This window comes from Echeneis naucrates, chromosome 2 (genome assembly GCF_900963305.1).
Source record: "Echeneis naucrates chromosome 2, fEcheNa1.1, whole genome shotgun sequence".
Classification (NCBI taxonomy): domain Eukaryota; kingdom Metazoa; phylum Chordata; class Actinopteri; order Carangiformes; family Echeneidae; genus Echeneis; species Echeneis naucrates.
In genome coordinates, this window is record NC_042512.1 from 12,863,937 (window position 1) to 12,880,295 (window position 16,359).

Sequence of the window (16,359 nt, forward strand, 5' to 3'; positions counted from 1 at the left end):
GGTGTGGGGGCCTTGTGATCCCTCCCACCGCAAATGAAGTTACCGTAAATGCAGCAGTGCGCGCGCAACGGGATTTTCTGGCTGCAGCGTGCGTGAAAGGAAAGCCCTCATTTTAATTAGAGGGACGTTTGCGCTGCATCATCGGCCTGAATTCATGCAACAATATGCACACACAGAGTTGTCGAGGGGCTTCTGTGTTCATTATGGGATGCTTTGTTAGGAAGAGCCGCCGTGCCAGCGTGGAAGTGAGCGCAGCAGCTGAAAATGCCAGGGTGTGGCTGTTGCTGAGGAAAAGATGGAGAGGGGAGGATGAAGAGAGAGGAGAGGAGAGGAGATGGCAGTGGGGTGAGGTCGACTTGATGCCAAGGGGGGAGGAGGAGGGAGGGGCAGGAGATGGAGGAAAAAGGATAGGAGGAGACAAGAGCACAGGGAAGGTGCATCAGTGCAGAGTGGCCACACAAGTACCCCCAGGTGAGGTGTGGAAGGAGCGGAGGGGAGGGGAGGGGGAGGAAGGGGCTTGTCTGCTGTTTGCTTCCTCAACTGGCACTAATGTATGCGAAGCTTTTGATTGTTTTTTTTTTTTTTTTTCCCCAGCTGCATGCAGCAGATCCAAAATGAAGCAAATATATGACTGTAGTATTTGCAAAAAAAAAAAAAAAAAAAGAAAAAGAAAAATGGTATTAAATATATAAATACAGAGAGGCTGATTCAATGGCCAACAAACCAGAAGAAAAACTGAAATAAAACAGGCATCCAGATTAAATTAGCAGAAAACATGGTTGCAACTTTGTAAAGATGCTTTAAATCAGCTGGTCATATTCAACAGTCTGCTTTCAGCTGCTGTAATGGAATCAAATGGAAGCAGACTCATCTGTTAGGCCTCATCCAAGTCTGCTTAACCATTGACTGCCATCTATCGGTGGAAATAGCACAGTGCAGGTCTCTGTTTTACACGTTTGTATTCCAGAGAGAGTAAGCAGTCGTTATGGGGGTAGATAGGAAATGCAAAAATAAGAAAACTCCATGAGGATCAGTAATATCTGTCTCACACTCACGTTCAATGCTCTGCAGCACTCATTATTATTATTATTATTCCAGTGCACTTTATTTTCTTTCAATTCTGAGCGTAACTGGCCAGCAGAGCCACAATAAGACAATAAATTAATAAGTTAATAAACAGTTATCCTTTCTGTCACCGCATCCTGTCCTCGAGCAATTAGGACGGCTTCATTTAGAAAATGATTCTTGAATTGTTCTTGTTTTTAAGTAAAATATTACAACCGCATAGTGAGGAAAAGGCGGAAAATGCATGTTATTTTCCACCATTAAATCTGCAAAACCTGTTCATCCCTGTTTGGGACTTGTCACAGCATCTAAAATCTTTTGTGAGCGAAAAGAAAACATCTGTGCACGTTAGCCCACTTTCACCAGTGCACCACCACCTCCACTGAAAACTCAAAATCTGTCACATCTGGCTCATGATGCGGCGTGCGATGAGTTCTTTCATGATCTCATTGGTGCCGCTGTAGATGGGCTGTGTACGGGAGTCCACAAACGCTCTGGAAAGACAAGGAGACAACTTCAACAACTTGTTGAATCACCAGACGCTCCTATTCAAGAAGATGACAACAGGATTTTTTTTTTTGGGAAAAGTTCCGCTGTGCAGGAGAGACAGAAAAGAATCAGTGCCCAGACATTAAATTTCCTGATGGATGGTAGAAAATTGATGGAGACACACGGCTCCCAAGTTACTGAGCTGCAGTACCTGGGCCTTCAGGCCAATCTCATCCAACTTGCGTCCCTTCTGGAAGCGCTTCATGCCGTCCTCCTCCAGGAACAGGCTGACACCGTGCTCCGCCATCTTACTCTTGTGGTCGGTCACTGCCACGTCTGCAATCCAACCATGAGAGATAAAAAGCAGGAGATAGAAAACCGTTCAAGCTGATCTACAATGAGCTGTGATGAAAGACTCTTGCTGTCCAATTCCGTACCTTGTTGCCATTGAGGACCCTGTCCCTGCCGTCCCTCTTGGCGTACGTCTTCACACCTTGAAGGTCACTGAAAAAGATGAAGGGTTGGTGCCACCAGAGCTGAAACACGTTACTGCTGCTGTGTTGGAAGTTTCAGTGCTCACCTCCCGACTCCTGGCTCTGCCATTGCAATGGCGGTGATGCATCATCTCTGGAATGAAGCGTGCAATCTGCTCCGTGCTCCCATACTTGATGATGTGGGGCATGCAAGCAGAAGCCTGGACCTGAGCAGTTGCTGTACATTCTAGAGGGCAAATACGGGGAGTTAGAAATTGATGGATCTCAGATATGACTTTTTGATTTTAAGGACGACTCACTGCTCCTCCCACGCAACAGCTGCAGAAAATAGGTCTCCAATGCCGCCGTGCTCTTCCGGTACAATTATTCCCAGCAGGCCTTCGCCCACACCTCTCTGCTTACCTGACCAACCTTCTCCCACCTGGAGGGGGAAAAAAGTAAGAAAGGGAGGGAGTGGATGAAGTGAGGAAGATGAATTGAAGTTCCCTTTGGGTCTTCATCTGTCCTGGCACCTACTCCTGATGGTGTGGAGCCACTTCCTCCTGAAAGAAGCGCCGCACGTTTTGTCTGAAGAGACCATGGTCCTGGTTGAATGTCCATCAGGCTCTTGCCGTCAGAGTGGGGTGGACTCCTTGATCCCCAGAGTCTGACAGTACTGTCATCTGTAATGCTCCCAGTAAAATCAGAGCTACAATTATTTGCATGAATTGACTTAACTCTTCATTCATATCTTGTTTAACATTTTGAACCATGTTAATTACATGTTAAAAAAAAAAATTCAAATAATAAAAATAAAATAAATAAAATAAAAAAATCTTCTAAAAACCAAATGCCATCAGATTTCTTGGAAACATTGAACTAAATAAATATAACTCAATAAATGCAAATCACCTACATTTGTTTCTTAAAAAAAACAAAACAAAACAAAAAGTTAAAAGTTAAGTAGCGACAGCCACATCAGAAAGTCAAAGGCTTACCTTGCAGTGGCTCCAGGCGGCACCCGTCCTCCGATTACACGTCTCAGTGTCAGAAGAGCACGTTGGATCATTTCAGAGGAACAAGTGTTGGCGAAAAGGACTACAACCAACACGACAAAGATCTTCTCTGCTCAGACAGACAGACCACTCCTAAGTCAATTATTAACTGCTTCAAACTCCGCAGAGAGATGTAAAAAAAAAAATGGTTTTCACTCCTGTTTGTCAAAACCTTATATCATTTGGGTGTAATGTAAATATAATGTCGCTCCTCGAGCCTCTGTTGAGGAGCTTTTTTTGGGATATAAAAAGGGGAGCAGAGTGGGACCTTTCATTCATCGTTTCTATCGATTTTTCTTCTTCTGCGGATTAAAACAGGTTCAGCTCGGCCGTTCATTGGATAAGAACAAATTGCAGGTTGAAATTTCAACGCGTGTTAACTCACTCAGGAAATGACGTGAGATTTGTTTGTGGTCTGACGGTGTGCACAGATTAGAAAATCCGATTGATATCATTTGCCACACTATAAACAAGTCATAACGAGTCCGGACAACTCAGTGCTTTTAACACCAAGGTGGCATTTAGCATGGAATTTGAGTTGCTCTTTCGCTAATTTGAAAGACTGTTTTTAATGTAATTAGCGACATTATAGGAGCAGAATATCAGACCGGTTTGTGTTCTGTTGCTATTCCTGTCAGTTTTTCTCTTCCAATTTTAGGTATCTCATTACATCCATCCAGCTTCTACCGGGTTTTTCCGTTTCCGGGTCGCGGGGCTGCTGGAGCCAATCCCGGCTCACATTGGGCGAGGGGCGGGGCACAACCCGGACAGAGACCAACAACACTTCCGGCCAATTTAGAGTTTGCGTGCACAAGGAGAGTGTGTTATTGTGTCTTGGAACCACTACACCGCTGTGCCGGCCCGTAGCTAATGCCATTTTATGCAAATAAAAACATCATCAGACCAAATAAGGGCGAGACAGCAAAATTGCTGAGTGCATGGAATATATATCTATATCTATATCTATATATATATGTATTTGTTATTTTGGGCATCTTTTTGACAGGGTTATGGGTTACGCCGGATGGGCCACTGTAGTGACCTATAAATGTTTTTTAATCATTATAAATTCAATTTTCCATTTGTTCAAGTGTGAATATGCCATTTCATGTTTCAAATGTTACACGGACTTGTTCTCAATGTAACATCTAGTTTTTAATTAACCCTGCAACACCTGCAAGTTTATGTGGTCAATGAAAGATCAAGATCCAACCCAGATGGGATGTACGTTGGAAAAGTTTATTCTGAATGAACAGAGTGGAAATAAATAAAACTTTTCAGGGGAGGGGGAGATTTTTGGCGGTCAATCCACGACCACTCTCCAGCACCTTTGGCATTGCTGGGCCAGTGGTGGCGTGACTGAATGAGGTGGCGGTGGGAAGTTAGGGATCTACCCTCACTTGGTGAGTGGTCACACCCCGTCTCCCCCGTTCCTCACCCCATGTGGAGTGTGGAGACGCGCCCCGGCGGGGAGTAGAGGCCAAGTGATGTGGGGTCTACAACGGAGAGAAGGTGATGTCCCGAGAGAGGAGGGTTTGAGACGAAGTGGAAAGGAAAACAAAATAAACAACAAGATGGGTTTGCTTCAACATCCCTTGTACATAGTCCTTGTCTTTCCTTGGTTGGTCTTTAAAACAGTGTCGATGTCCTGAACACTGCTGGGCTGTCTGTAGGCGAGCTACAGTTTGTTCAGCACTCCTACTGCTGGCCTCTTACACAGACATGATGTGCTTGACAAAAGCTGGAAGAGGAGAAAGCCACGTGTTCAAACGTTTAGCATCATATATTCACAAATACCCAAACAAACTAAAAAGAAAAGGCTTGCTGGGGAAATCGAATCTTACCCTCATAGTGCACACTGCCGTTCTCGTCCTCCTGGCCGGCCATCAGGGCATCGATCTCAGGCTCGGTCATCTTCTCTCCTTGGGTTGCACAAGGTTCCATGTCAGCGGCCGCGTTTGCCATTTCAGACACATGCACTCATTCTGTGCATGCTAAGCAAACTATATTTGTGTGCTTCTATATTTGGGGAAGGTGACTTGAGACTCACCCAGGGTGGACAGCACAATGCGCAGCTCAGCGCCCATGACTGTGCCATTGCCCTCCTTGTCGAAGACGCGCAGACCCTCAACGTAGTCATCATAGGTACCCTTCTGGATGGCATCGACTTCCTTCAGCATGGGCAGGAAAGCGTCGAAGTTCAGCCTCTTGTTGGCCATGTCTGTTGAGTTACAAATGACATTATGTTAAAGGAAAAAAAAAAGGCTTCTTTTCAACATTAATGGGTCACAGAAAGGCTGCTAAAAACATGCAGGAGCTTTAAACTGACCCTCCTACCTCACCTGATCTAGTAGTAAAATTTGGTGCTACTCTTCCCGTGTTACTGCTACGTCTCAGCATCTACCTTTATCTCACACATCTTCAAAATATGCCCAAATGTTTTGTCTTTCCACACATCATGGGCTGAGGTTGGATCCTTACCATCAGCAGTGGGGTTTCCCAGGATTTTGTTGACATCTTTGTTGGTGGGGTTCTGGCCCAGAGCGCGCATGATGTCAGCCACCTGGTTGTAGGCCACCTGGCTGTCACCAATTCTGTCGAAGAGACCAAAAGCCTCCTTGAAGTCTGGAAAGGAGGAGAGCATCAGAGATGGTTGAGTTGCTAGACACTGACATGAGCTGGTCACACATGTTAACAGTTTATCTTCCATCACAAAGCGCTTTGAATTAAGACATGGCTGAATTGCTCATAGTTCTGCAATAGTCATTAAAAAAAAAAAAGTATCCTTTTATGGTCGAATCAAAACGTTATGTAGGATATTTCTAATAGACACGAATGTTTGTGACGTTCTCTTTTTGGTGTCCATTAGATCTGTCCCTTTTGGGTTTTGTGTTCTTCCGAATGAAGGATTCTTAGTGACCTATGTCAGCTGTGCAGCATCACACTGTGCTAAGGGGATCAAACACAGCATACTTTGGTCATTGTTCACAGCTAATTGGGAGCAACAGCTGTGTCCTAGCAGAGCGGAGTAAGGTACAGACTGGTGGCTGAACAAATGTTATCTATTTCTACGCGCCTTCCAGGGAAGCCAACTCAAAGCGACCCTTTCAACAGATTAATGTTCTTGCGTGGCCTCTGAACGGCAGCAGAAGGAACAGCTGTGGCCCCCATACCCACACCCAACCCGTCTCCATTCCTGCCTGCATTTGCATTTCGGGTGGCATCGGGAGCAAGCTGATACACCCGGACAGTTTAACCCAGACCATATAGAGGCATGGCTCCACGGCCCTGCTCGGGTTAAACATAAGAATGCTGACTGTGGTGTAATCCACACCTCGTCTTGACCTGCATATATCACCACTGGTTATTAAATACTAGGCATGTCGTATTGATGCAGCAGAACGGACAGCAGGCACATTTTTTCTTTTGAGTGCAAAGAATTGTCAAATCTAGCATCTGATTTAACATTTCGACTGTGCCGCTTCTCGATGAATGTCCATCTGCGGTGCAATATACATGCAATCCAAAAACTGTGGTTTTGGCCAAAACGTAACCAAATGAGGGTTAAATGAAATATGATGAGCATTAATATGGAGAAGTGCGTTAAATGCCATCCACTGCACTGAGAGTGGTCCTTGGGGGGGGTTACAGTTTGGATTCCTTGTGTAAGAGGATGCCACCAGGCTTGCATCTTAAACCTTGGCCTTTGGATTAACACCTCTGGTGTGTCAGGGCCACTTTAGACTGCAAGACAAGGCTGGGTCGGCTTAGAATAGACATAACTCAGATCCTTCCCAACAACTGGACAAACCGGGGGAATGGCACGCCCCCAAGCCCTACTTCAATATTTCAGCAGCTAATTTCGACTAAAAGTTCAATCCTTCAGCTTCTCTCACAGTGTGCTCACTGTAAAAACCCTGTCTGCTGCTGATAATGCTGCAAGGAAATGTCACTCTGCATGATGATGAGGAAACAAGATTCTCACAGCTGCTTCTCTAACGTTCAGTTTTTATTTTGGAAAGGATTGACATTTATTCGCCTACCTTCAATCTGGTCCGCTGTGAACTCGGTCTGCCATGTAGAAGTAGACAAAAACGCACACAGACACCCACACAGAAAGGAACATTTACGAACACATCAACACACACAACAAAGAGAAATGAATGAATGCAGATGATTTATGAGTACAGAAAATGGCACAAATGAAAGAACACTAAATATAAGATGTCCTAGCAATTCTCAACTGAGGAAATTATTCCCAAATATATGAGATTGGTGGCAAATAAAACATTTTTTGCAGTAATCTACAGAGATGGTAAGGACTGATAGGGATGTACTTCTAGGCGGTGGTCCTGGGCACAAAGAAACCTTTTTTGTCCACCATTTATTCAGACCGTCTCAAAAATGCCAGTCTTCCTTCTCAGTGATACCAAGAAACACCCAATTTAAGGGCTTGTTTTGAAATGATAGTATCCAAACCCCATGCCACAAAGAATCACCCCAGGTTGGTAAAGAAGGGGGGGGGGGGGAGGGGAAAAAAAAAAAAAAAGAAAAAAAAAAAAAGTAACTCCAATTGTTATGCCCCACCCAGAAAGGTCCAAAAATGAATTTAGTACACACCATTTTGGAGAGTAGGAGCTGGAGGAGCGGAAAGAAAGGAGATGAGAAGCTGAAGATCCCAAGACAGAGTGGTCCTGAGCCATGGTCAAAGCCCCCCTCTTATTTATCCCGGGCATGTGATGTCACGTATGCTAATGAGGTAGATCAGATGACATGTTGGAACATCTTTAACTTTCTTAGGGCAAACGGAAAGGAGAGCCATGTGCCCTCCAAGCAGTGGGAGTAGGCCTTTAGAAGGGGACAGGGGTATTTTTAGAAGTCCAGAGAACTGTGTCAAGACTGAGTCCAGTCTCAAGATGTACACTTGTTTCTCGAAAAAAAAAAATAAATAAATAAAAATAAACAAAGAAAAACAACAACAAAAACCAAAAGTTTTGCCAGACTTAAGATGGCGTGGTTGGATATTTGTAAGGAATTTTTCTGTGAATACGGAGCGAACTGGGCTACCTGGAGTCCAACGTCAGACCTGCTTCAGACCCAGAGAGCTCATTTACAAGGTGTTTATTTTTAAACTGCGTGACTGCTCCTCCTCTTATGGTTAAATAGCTGCTGAGCAAAAACCATTCATTCAGAAAGGTTTTTAAAATGGGAACTTAATAACTGAACTTCATGCACTTCATAGTACTTACGAAGATGAATGGACATTACACCTCTGAGCTCTTCCAATCACAGACGATCCATAAAATGTTCCGTTAACACTTATGGGACCTAATTAGGTTTGGCACTGTGATTCCTGTTGATCGTTTTTTTGTTGTTGTATGTGCTGTTGAAGCTATTTATCCTGATTACTTACCTATTTTATATTCTTCACCCTGAAAAAAATGATTAAACAGCTACTTCCAGGCTGGCTACCATCCATCCTTTACTCTGTTTTCAATACATTCTCTTTTAATTTAGATGCATTTATCCTATCACCATTTGTAATTGTTGCCAAATGATGGAATAGCTCTTGTGGAAAGATTGCCATTAATATTTACTGCACTGAAGTTACAGCCTGCATCCTCTAGTGCAGCAGTTCCCTCACACTTTTTTTTTTTTTTTGAACCACCACATTAAACAAGACCACTCAGGAATGAATTCATAGAATAGTTTCAGATCATTACCATAAATCTAACATGGGGAAAAAAAACCCCAACCCAAAACAACATACTTGTATACATGTAAGTTTTAAAAAGCTTTGGGATTCCTGTGACTAAAAGGGTACCTGCGTTATTGAGGCCAGTGTATGACCTCTACATTCATGAACACTCAGCTCAGTCTTTGAAAATTAAATTTTAAAATTATGTCCTGACTGCACTGCAAATTCAGTGTCTGGTGTCTTTGATGAACCAAACTCCCTTGTGTGACAGAAGATCATGAGACACGATATCAGAAAATGAAATGTGTGCACCCCTAAAACAGAAAGTGCCCATTTACCCACACACAATGAGATAATTCAGTGACGGTGGGTGAAGCCGGTGTGTTTTTGCTGTCAGACTTAGAAACATCAGAAGGAAAAGGGTGAAAGGATATTTGTTGGGAGTATGTGGACCGAAGTGAAAGACAAGTCTGAGAGACCACACCCCAGCACAGATGAGCACTATTTTTACTCCCATTCCTGGTGGAGGTGTTTAGTTTCTCCTACACCCGACAGACCCTGCAGATTGGAGGGGGTGGAGGAAATAAACGCTTCTACTCCTGAAGACTCTATACCACTGAAGCCACCTCCAAGAACCCCAGCTGGCCCCAGCTCATAAAGAGGCAGGGGCAAGGGGCTTAAAAAAGAGCAGTGGTATTGTGTCTATGCTCAGTTTTCACTGTTACATGAGCCTTATTTGGACTAGATGACCAGACACTTATCAGTCATATGTAACCAGCTAAATACCTTAAATCTGTCTTTATACAATTAAAGACGTCTTATTTATTCCTACTGAGTTCTTATCACATGATTTTCAAGAACATGAGTACATGAGTGTCACTTACTGCCTGTGAATGCACTTCATTTGCCAGTCAGAGGTCAGACATTTATTTGCAAGTTCTCAGCTCTCTGCTGCCCCTTTGTGACTTTTCTTTGCTGCTGCACAATGACACCAAGGTACTGAAATTCACCACAGAGCAACAGCTGTAAAAAGACACATGGTTTACATGTTTACGGTTGACAGCGCAAAGGACAGGCAACAGCTTGCACCCAGTGTTGTGGGGTAAGCCCTGAACACATGACACATCTTTGTTAGATTTAGAGCATAGTAACTACTGGAGCTCCGTTTATGTATCTCCTGTAAACCAAAGCATCCATTTCCTTTTAAGTTACACAAACTTACAATTTCAAAGTGTTAACAAAACAGCCCAAAACTCAAATAAAAAAACTTTTGCTTACTTTTCACCGAAAATCAAAGTCTTCTATAGATACGAGCATACAGAAATAAGTCTGAGCAAAAGCAAAGATACATTTTCACACAATGGAACCAAAACTAGCTGGGGAAACTCTCAGCGGACACGTCTTTGAAATATTTAAGAGTCGAGGATTTAACCTGTTATTGCAGTTGAGAAGCAGGAATAGTTATGGCACAATGTTTGAAGCAGGAGTCAAAATCAGCCGCCAAGTCTGAATGTTATCTATCCAGATGTGTTCATTGTTTGCATGCAGGAGGTTGTAAGATGTGGTTTGCTCCTTCTTCTTGTGTTTTTTGGGGATGTGGCAGGAAGGTGAGGGTGGGACACCAGTGGAGAAACTTTTCTACACCTCAAATGCCGGGAACTTGGCTTTCATCGGCTGCAAAAGGTCGGCCAGGAAATAGATGGTTCCCGCCATACCTGCAAACATAAAGCAAAATGATAAATTTACATTTGATGGCGGACACAATGAAAGGAAAAACAATACAATGTTTTCATTCGGGGTAATACCTGGGTAATCCCTTCAAGGAGTTAATATTAATAGATGTTCGTTCAATGTATAACTGCTAAAACAAAAAAAAATGTATCTTGATGCGGTCAAAAAGTCTTTAGTGGTACAAGTCTTGAACATCACAGCATAACTGAGAGGGTGCTACTTGAGTCTTCCTGTCAGACAAATGGTTTCACATGAGCATCATTAGCACTGGCGTTTAATATATTCCTTAATCTAACAGGACACTAGAACCAATCCTGAGTAAAGATGACATACTGTGCCAAACAATGACAAAATGCACCCTCATTAACACCAAATGACGCACTCACACAGCTAACAAAAAAAACTTGATGAAAAATGTCTAGTGTAATCTATTGAACCAGGCATTTTTTTTTGTTTTTTTTTTTTTGAACGGCCATGCAAATGAGAAGTAATTTTTGCAAAGGTGAACACATCATCACAAATTACCTTCAAAAAGTGAGAAGGGGGTGTCTGGTGTTCGGCAGCCGTGCCTGCCGTAGTTCATACACCAGTCTGCAAACTGGAGAAAGACAGCAAGTTTGTGTTATGATATTTCTATTGCGTCACAGGAGAGCACTGGAGTTGAACTGTCTCAGGAGAATGGCCGGCAATGTCAACAGAGGCTAGAAATTGTGCTCCTCTCAGTGAAAACCTAGCATCTGCTGGGGTATCAGATTATGACCATTGTGTCACCCTGCTGCACTGGGAGCGTGTAGCAGAGCAAAGGCAAGACATCTGAAGAGTCTATTTCCATCCTCTATGAATAGATGCATATTAATCAAAGTAGTGGGACTTGTGCCACCTGGAGTGCATCCAGAGAGCCTGTTGCCGCCTCGCCCGGTGCCGCATTGACGCCGACTGGCACAGACAGCTACTGACCCTTTGTCAATAAACATAAAAGCCCCTGCCTCTCACATACCCAACGTTCCTGGAATAGTTTTCGATTTTGAGGCTGGCGAGCTTCCAAACTTCTCAGTAACTAGTTGGAGCTTTTAACAAAGTTTAAAATGACTTTCATCTCTTCAAGGAAAGGACAAACACAGCATAAAGTATGAGGATAAAAGAAAAATAAATCGACTTCTTCTGTATGCTGTGGTTACATGATAAACTCTTCAACCTATTGTACCACAGTGGGTTAGGACTGTGGATCATTATTCATTAAAGCTGTTAAATTTGTCCAGCGGCAGAGAAATTTTGAAAGTCATTGTGAGAAACATAAAAAGAAAATTGATTTAATTGGTTTTCCTATATAAGGTGTTTGTCCTTCCTTGAATGCTTGATTGAGATAAAATGCTGTTATTTTCTGGGTACTCACATTCAATGTTTATACAAAGAGACATTCCTTTTGTTTTGTGCATACAAATGCACACTAAACTTTCAGGGATAAATAGAACAGTTTATTCAGAAATTAATTTTGGGGTTTTGGACATTAAATTAAATGAATGCACTGCCGGGCACATCAATTTATATCTGCAGTTGTTTATGCGACTGTACCGTGAGACTGATGTATACGGAAAAGACTTGAAAGTTTCTTTCATGCCCTCTCACCATGCAGGCTCTGTAAAGGTGCTTGGGGTCCTGCGTCAGCCGGTAGAGAGCCAGGAAGGTGTAGGCGTTACCTGCTGCTCCATGACACAGCCCATAACCCTTCTTCAACAAACCCCAACGCCACACTACTTCTCCACACTGCAGGGCGAACTCCAGGTACTGAGACACTCCAAAGGTCTGGAGGAAGGGATGAAGAAGATGGGGGGAAAAAAAAAGGAAACATTTTATGTCAGAATTGACCCTTTTTGTATAGCCTGATGGCAATGTAAGTAAAATGTGATCATAATGTGCTTGGATTTAGCCAATTTTCCCCTGAGGTTAAACTAAAGATTTTCTAAACTTCACCACAAGATGGCACTATAGGTCTGTATATTAACACCCCTTTGAAACGCTGGAATATCCATGTATGTCTTCTTTGCTTGTCTGCGCAAAAATGACCCATTCTTCACCTTGTATGCCTGCAGGAGCATGTAGATCACCCCCGGCGAGCCGTGGCACCAGTGCACCAGCAAGTCCCGGTCATCCCCGATGCAGGGAGGGTAGTTTCCTGAGGGGAACTTAAGCCTGCAGACGTGGTCGACGCTGGGCTTCACCAGCCTGTGCACATGCTCCTCAACAGAGACGAAGCCTGGCTGCATGCGAGACAGATTAGACTGCGTTTAGGAGAGCATGAAAAACGAGCAGGTGGAAGGTAACAGGTGGCTTTTATCACACTCGGCTGAGGTTATTGCTCACACAATCGGTCCTTTCAATTACTCAATTTACCAACAAAGATTTCAGTCACTGATGCTTTGTTTAAGTGCTTTATCAAGCAGAAAGTGCTACTTCTGGTTTCTCAAAGGTGATTATTAGCTTTTTTTTTTGCATTATGTTTTTGTGTATTATATTTCCTAAAGATATAAATAGATACGATTAAATGGTATTTTGATATCGGAACACTTGAGAGCGACATTTTTGAGGATTTCCTGATGTTAAGGTTCATTAGTCATTTGATTAATTTGAAAAGCAACTGCCAGATGAATCAACAGTTAAAGTTAATTATGCCAAAATGACACACTCAACCAATCGATGATATATAGAGAAGTGGAAAAAAATTTATGTAAATTCATTTTCTTTTCAATTTTCTTTGCTGTTTTTGTTTCATGAAGACTGATAATAGGTAGCTTGCCACACATGCCAGAGGACTGTTTTACCTGCATGAGGAAGTAGTAGATGCCTGCCAGTCCATGGGCTGCGCCAACGTATTGCTCCTGGTACCACTCGTACATCAGGGGACTCTGGTTCTGGACCCTGAACTTCCTACTGAGCTGGTCACCTGATGCAAGTACAGCCTCACTGATCTGAGGGGGTAAACGGCACATCCCAGCTCAGAATTGCAATTAATCTGTTCAATTGAAAGAAATCAGTGGAAGGGAAAGTTAGAGCTATTGGACCAAGATGTGTAAAAACCAAGCAAATTCGGACCAAACGGCAAACAAGGGGCAGTGACCTGGAAGTCAGAGAATAAGGATTAAAGCCAGACAGTCTCAAACTGACATTGCTCATATTAACACCTTTTTTTTATCCTGTATTCCAAAGGAGGATACTGGGTATGCAAAAACCCATCTGCATTGGAATCAAAACAATTAGTCAGACACAACTGTGCCTCAGACTGTTTCCTTGCTCTGCCCCACCTGTTGGATATACTGCAGTGGGATCCTGTCATGTCCAAGCTGCTGGTTGATGAAGACAAGGGAGTAGAGGTAGCCCATTCGACCATAAAGTAGCTCATCTGGCAGCCCGCCTAATCCCTTCACCACAGTCTGGTGATACTGCAGCAGTCTGGTGAGGAAAAACCACAAGGCACAATAAGCTTTTGGCATCATCATCTATTGCACTCATGAAACAAATCTTAGAATAAATGTAGTATTTAAGACAACAATGAACTAAACTTTGGTCAGTTCAATGGAGGCAATCAAGAGTAATGGTAAAATTAGGGACTGCTCATTTAATTAAGTAATCAGAGGTAAAGAACTACTTGTGCAATCAAAGGTATTTGTTTTGAGCATAATAAAACCAGATCTTATTTTCTCGAGCATTACTGCAGCTACATGTAACTGTATTTCGCTGTACAAATAAAGGTTATAGCTTTGGTTAACATACTCCATCTATGAGTGCCCAAAAAAGCAAAAACAAAAACCCAAACAAACAAACAAAAAAAACCACAACCAGAAATTGATGCATAAAAAGAAAATGTTATTTGCATTGAAATCTACATTAATTACATATTTGGTTGAGTCAATAGCAACACAATTACAATACTGATATTTATTGTCTTTGCAACATCCTTAAATATCACCAATCTTTGAGATGTATATCAAGTACGCTGGGTACATCTGTACATTGTATGTATTTCAGAGAGAAATGCTTTATTTGAAATTTACAGAGGGCCCATTTTTATTTAAATTAAAAATGACCTTCTAGCCAGGAACATGAAACATATCCATGGATGGCTAAATGTCCTCTAATCTGACCTGTTGATACACTCATCAGTCTCTTGGCCCCTCTGCAGACGATGGTAGATAACAGCAGCCACAGCCAGTGGCCCCGCATCCCCACACAGGAAGGTGACATCATGGCGTCGGGTCAGACAGTTCAGGCTGCGGCTGACATACTCCAGAGCTCTTTGAAGTAAGGTGTCTTCCCTGAACACGCTATGCAGGTGTAGGTAGAGCAGCGCAATGCCTGTCGACACAGGATATCAATTTAAAAAAAAAAAAGCAAGATGCTGAAGTCAACCTGAACAGCAATTGTTGATCATCTACAATGAAGTGTGTGCAAAGCTGCTAAAGAATTAACCTGACGAAAACTGAGACATACATTTTAAAGAAAATCAATCCCCTGATTATGTGCATATTCATTTTCAATTGACAAAAACTAAATGTGAATCGGTAACATGATTGAAGATTTTCATTTTGAAAAGTGGACTGTTACAGCAAGAGATGAGACAGAGAATCATCAATTAATCAAGATTTACAAGGACAGTAAATTGGAATTGTTTAACTGAGATCTTTCAAGCATTAAAAAAAAAAATAAATAAATAAAAAAATAAAAACACACAATCATGCAGCCTCACAGCTTGAAAATAGGCTTTCATGCAGCTCCTTGCTATCAGAGCTAATGATGTCACATATGAAAAACAGACATGTAACAGTGTCATCACCTGCCCAGCCCGTGTAACTTGTGCAATCTCTTGGATCTGCAGACTTAAGCCCATTTTCCATGACAGCTAAGAGCTCACTGATCTTGCTGCTCAGCCTCTGGGCAAACTCCGATGTGAGCTGAAGGTAAAGAACATTTAAAATGAGGGACCCCATCAAACGCAGACACACTTGGCTTGTCGACACACCGACTTGTGCATTACCTTTCCGTGACCGTCAAACAAGGCCTGTGTGCACACAGGGCTCCCATCATAGTCGTGATACGGATTTCTCAAGGCTCTTGTGTCCATTTTCGCAGCCTTTTTAACGCTGCTCTTTGCGTATTACCTCTACGACCTAGACGAAACCAGAAATAATCTGCAAAGAGACGATGCACAGGAGACAAAAATAAAGGAGTGAAAGCAGAATAGCTCAAACTAGTTCTCTGAGGATAACATAAAACAGGATGAATAGACATATGACGCAGCTAGCATTTTCTTCAGGGCTGCACATCCACTCCCAACTACTTAGCTTAGCTGCTCGGCTAAAGCTAACGGCTAGCGGGGTGACGTGCACATTTTTACGCTAAAAAAAATATAACAAAATGCGCCACCGCTTGGAAACACCTCGCGTTTATATAAAGACAAAGACGATTTTAAGAGCACGCAATTGAACCATGGACCTGTACCTCCAAAGGGGACTGCGCTGTTGCTGTTGAACCGTCTTCGTCTTCACTTCGTGCTGCGAAGATTTTAGTGTTAGCTAACGCGTTACTGCCACCTGCTGTGGTGGAAGTGTTGGCACAACTCATGCTGAAAAAAAAAATATAGAAATATAGATAAGAATTCATGTTTTATTTGTTTGTTCGTAATTACTCTAATGGGTGTCATATAAATTATAAAAATAGCTTCGCAAAACGAAAATTATTTTTCTCCACAATTACAGAGTGTTCAGAAGAATTCATCTACAGAACATGTACTGTGTGCTATTTATTTTTTTATGTAAATTCTTACATTAAATCGCTCATATAAATTAGAAAGACA

The 16,359-nt window shown here is 42.5% G+C and overlaps 3 protein-coding genes across 3 annotated transcripts; all 3 read right to left on the minus strand.

Moving 5' to 3' along the window:
• Positions 1–1,465: 1,465 nt before the first annotated feature.
• Positions 1,466–2,644, minus strand: LOC115050508 (long-chain specific acyl-CoA dehydrogenase, mitochondrial; the record flags this gene model as incomplete). The annotated part of the gene is given in 9 exon segments (XM_029513347.1): positions 1,466–1,588; positions 1,766–1,917; positions 1,991–2,058; positions 2,135–2,176; positions 2,178–2,240; positions 2,242–2,274; positions 2,348–2,432; positions 2,435–2,469; positions 2,565–2,644. Coding segments are annotated over 9 exon segments (681 nt in total), but the record flags the coding sequence as incomplete, so codon positions are not given.
• A 1,656-nt stretch (positions 2,645–4,300) lies between these two features.
• mylz3 (myosin, light polypeptide 3, skeletal muscle) lies at positions 4,301–7,830 on the minus strand. Its single transcript, XM_029515175.1, has 6 exons — positions 7,703–7,830; positions 7,126–7,153; positions 5,564–5,707; positions 5,133–5,303; positions 4,927–5,004; positions 4,301–4,823 (listed from the first exon to the last, which is right to left on the minus strand). The coding sequence occupies exons 1-6, from the start codon at positions 7,703–7,705 to the stop codon at positions 4,795–4,797; spliced, it is 453 nt and encodes a 150-aa protein (XP_029371035.1). The 5' UTR covers positions 7,706–7,830; the 3' UTR covers positions 4,301–4,794.
• Positions 7,831–9,691: 1,861 nt separating this feature from the next.
• On the minus strand, positions 9,692–16,057 carry lancl1 (LanC antibiotic synthetase component C-like 1 (bacterial)). The gene is made up of 10 exons (XM_029515161.1): positions 16,005–16,057; positions 15,541–15,694; positions 15,340–15,457; positions 14,651–14,861; positions 13,811–13,958; positions 13,331–13,477; positions 12,587–12,769; positions 12,138–12,314; positions 11,037–11,109; positions 9,692–10,495 (listed from the first exon to the last, which is right to left on the minus strand). The coding sequence occupies exons 2-10, from the start codon at positions 15,625–15,627 to the stop codon at positions 10,419–10,421; spliced, it is 1,221 nt and encodes a 406-aa protein (XP_029371021.1). The 5' UTR covers positions 15,628–15,694; positions 16,005–16,057; the 3' UTR covers positions 9,692–10,418.
• Positions 16,058–16,359: the final 302 nt, after the last annotated feature.

What these genes read in the sequence shown, in the direction of transcription:
- mylz3 (XM_029515175.1), bottom strand. An exon ending in CACAGCGGACCAGATTGAAG is followed by an intron (nt 5,708 to 7,125) that starts GTAGGCGAATAA and finishes CCTCCTTTCCAG; the next exon opens with ACTTCAAGGAGGCTTTTGGT. An exon ending in GGGAAACCCCACTGCTGATG is followed by an intron (nt 5,304 to 5,563) that starts GTAAGGATCCAA and finishes GTAACTCAACAG; the next exon opens with ACATGGCCAACAAGAGGCTG.
- lancl1 (XM_029515161.1), bottom strand. Translation starts at nt 15,627, where the DNA reads ATGGACACAAGAGCCTTGAGAAATCCGTATCACGACTATGATGGGAGC. An exon ending in AAGTTACACGGGCTGGGCAG is followed by an intron (nt 14,862 to 15,339) that starts GTGATGACACTG and finishes CTGTGTCGACAG; the next exon opens with GCATTGCGCTGCTCTACCTA. An exon ending in CACTGCAGTATATCCAACAG is followed by an intron (nt 13,478 to 13,810) that starts GTGGGGCAGAGC and finishes TTACCCCCTCAG; the next exon opens with ATCAGTGAGGCTGTACTTGC.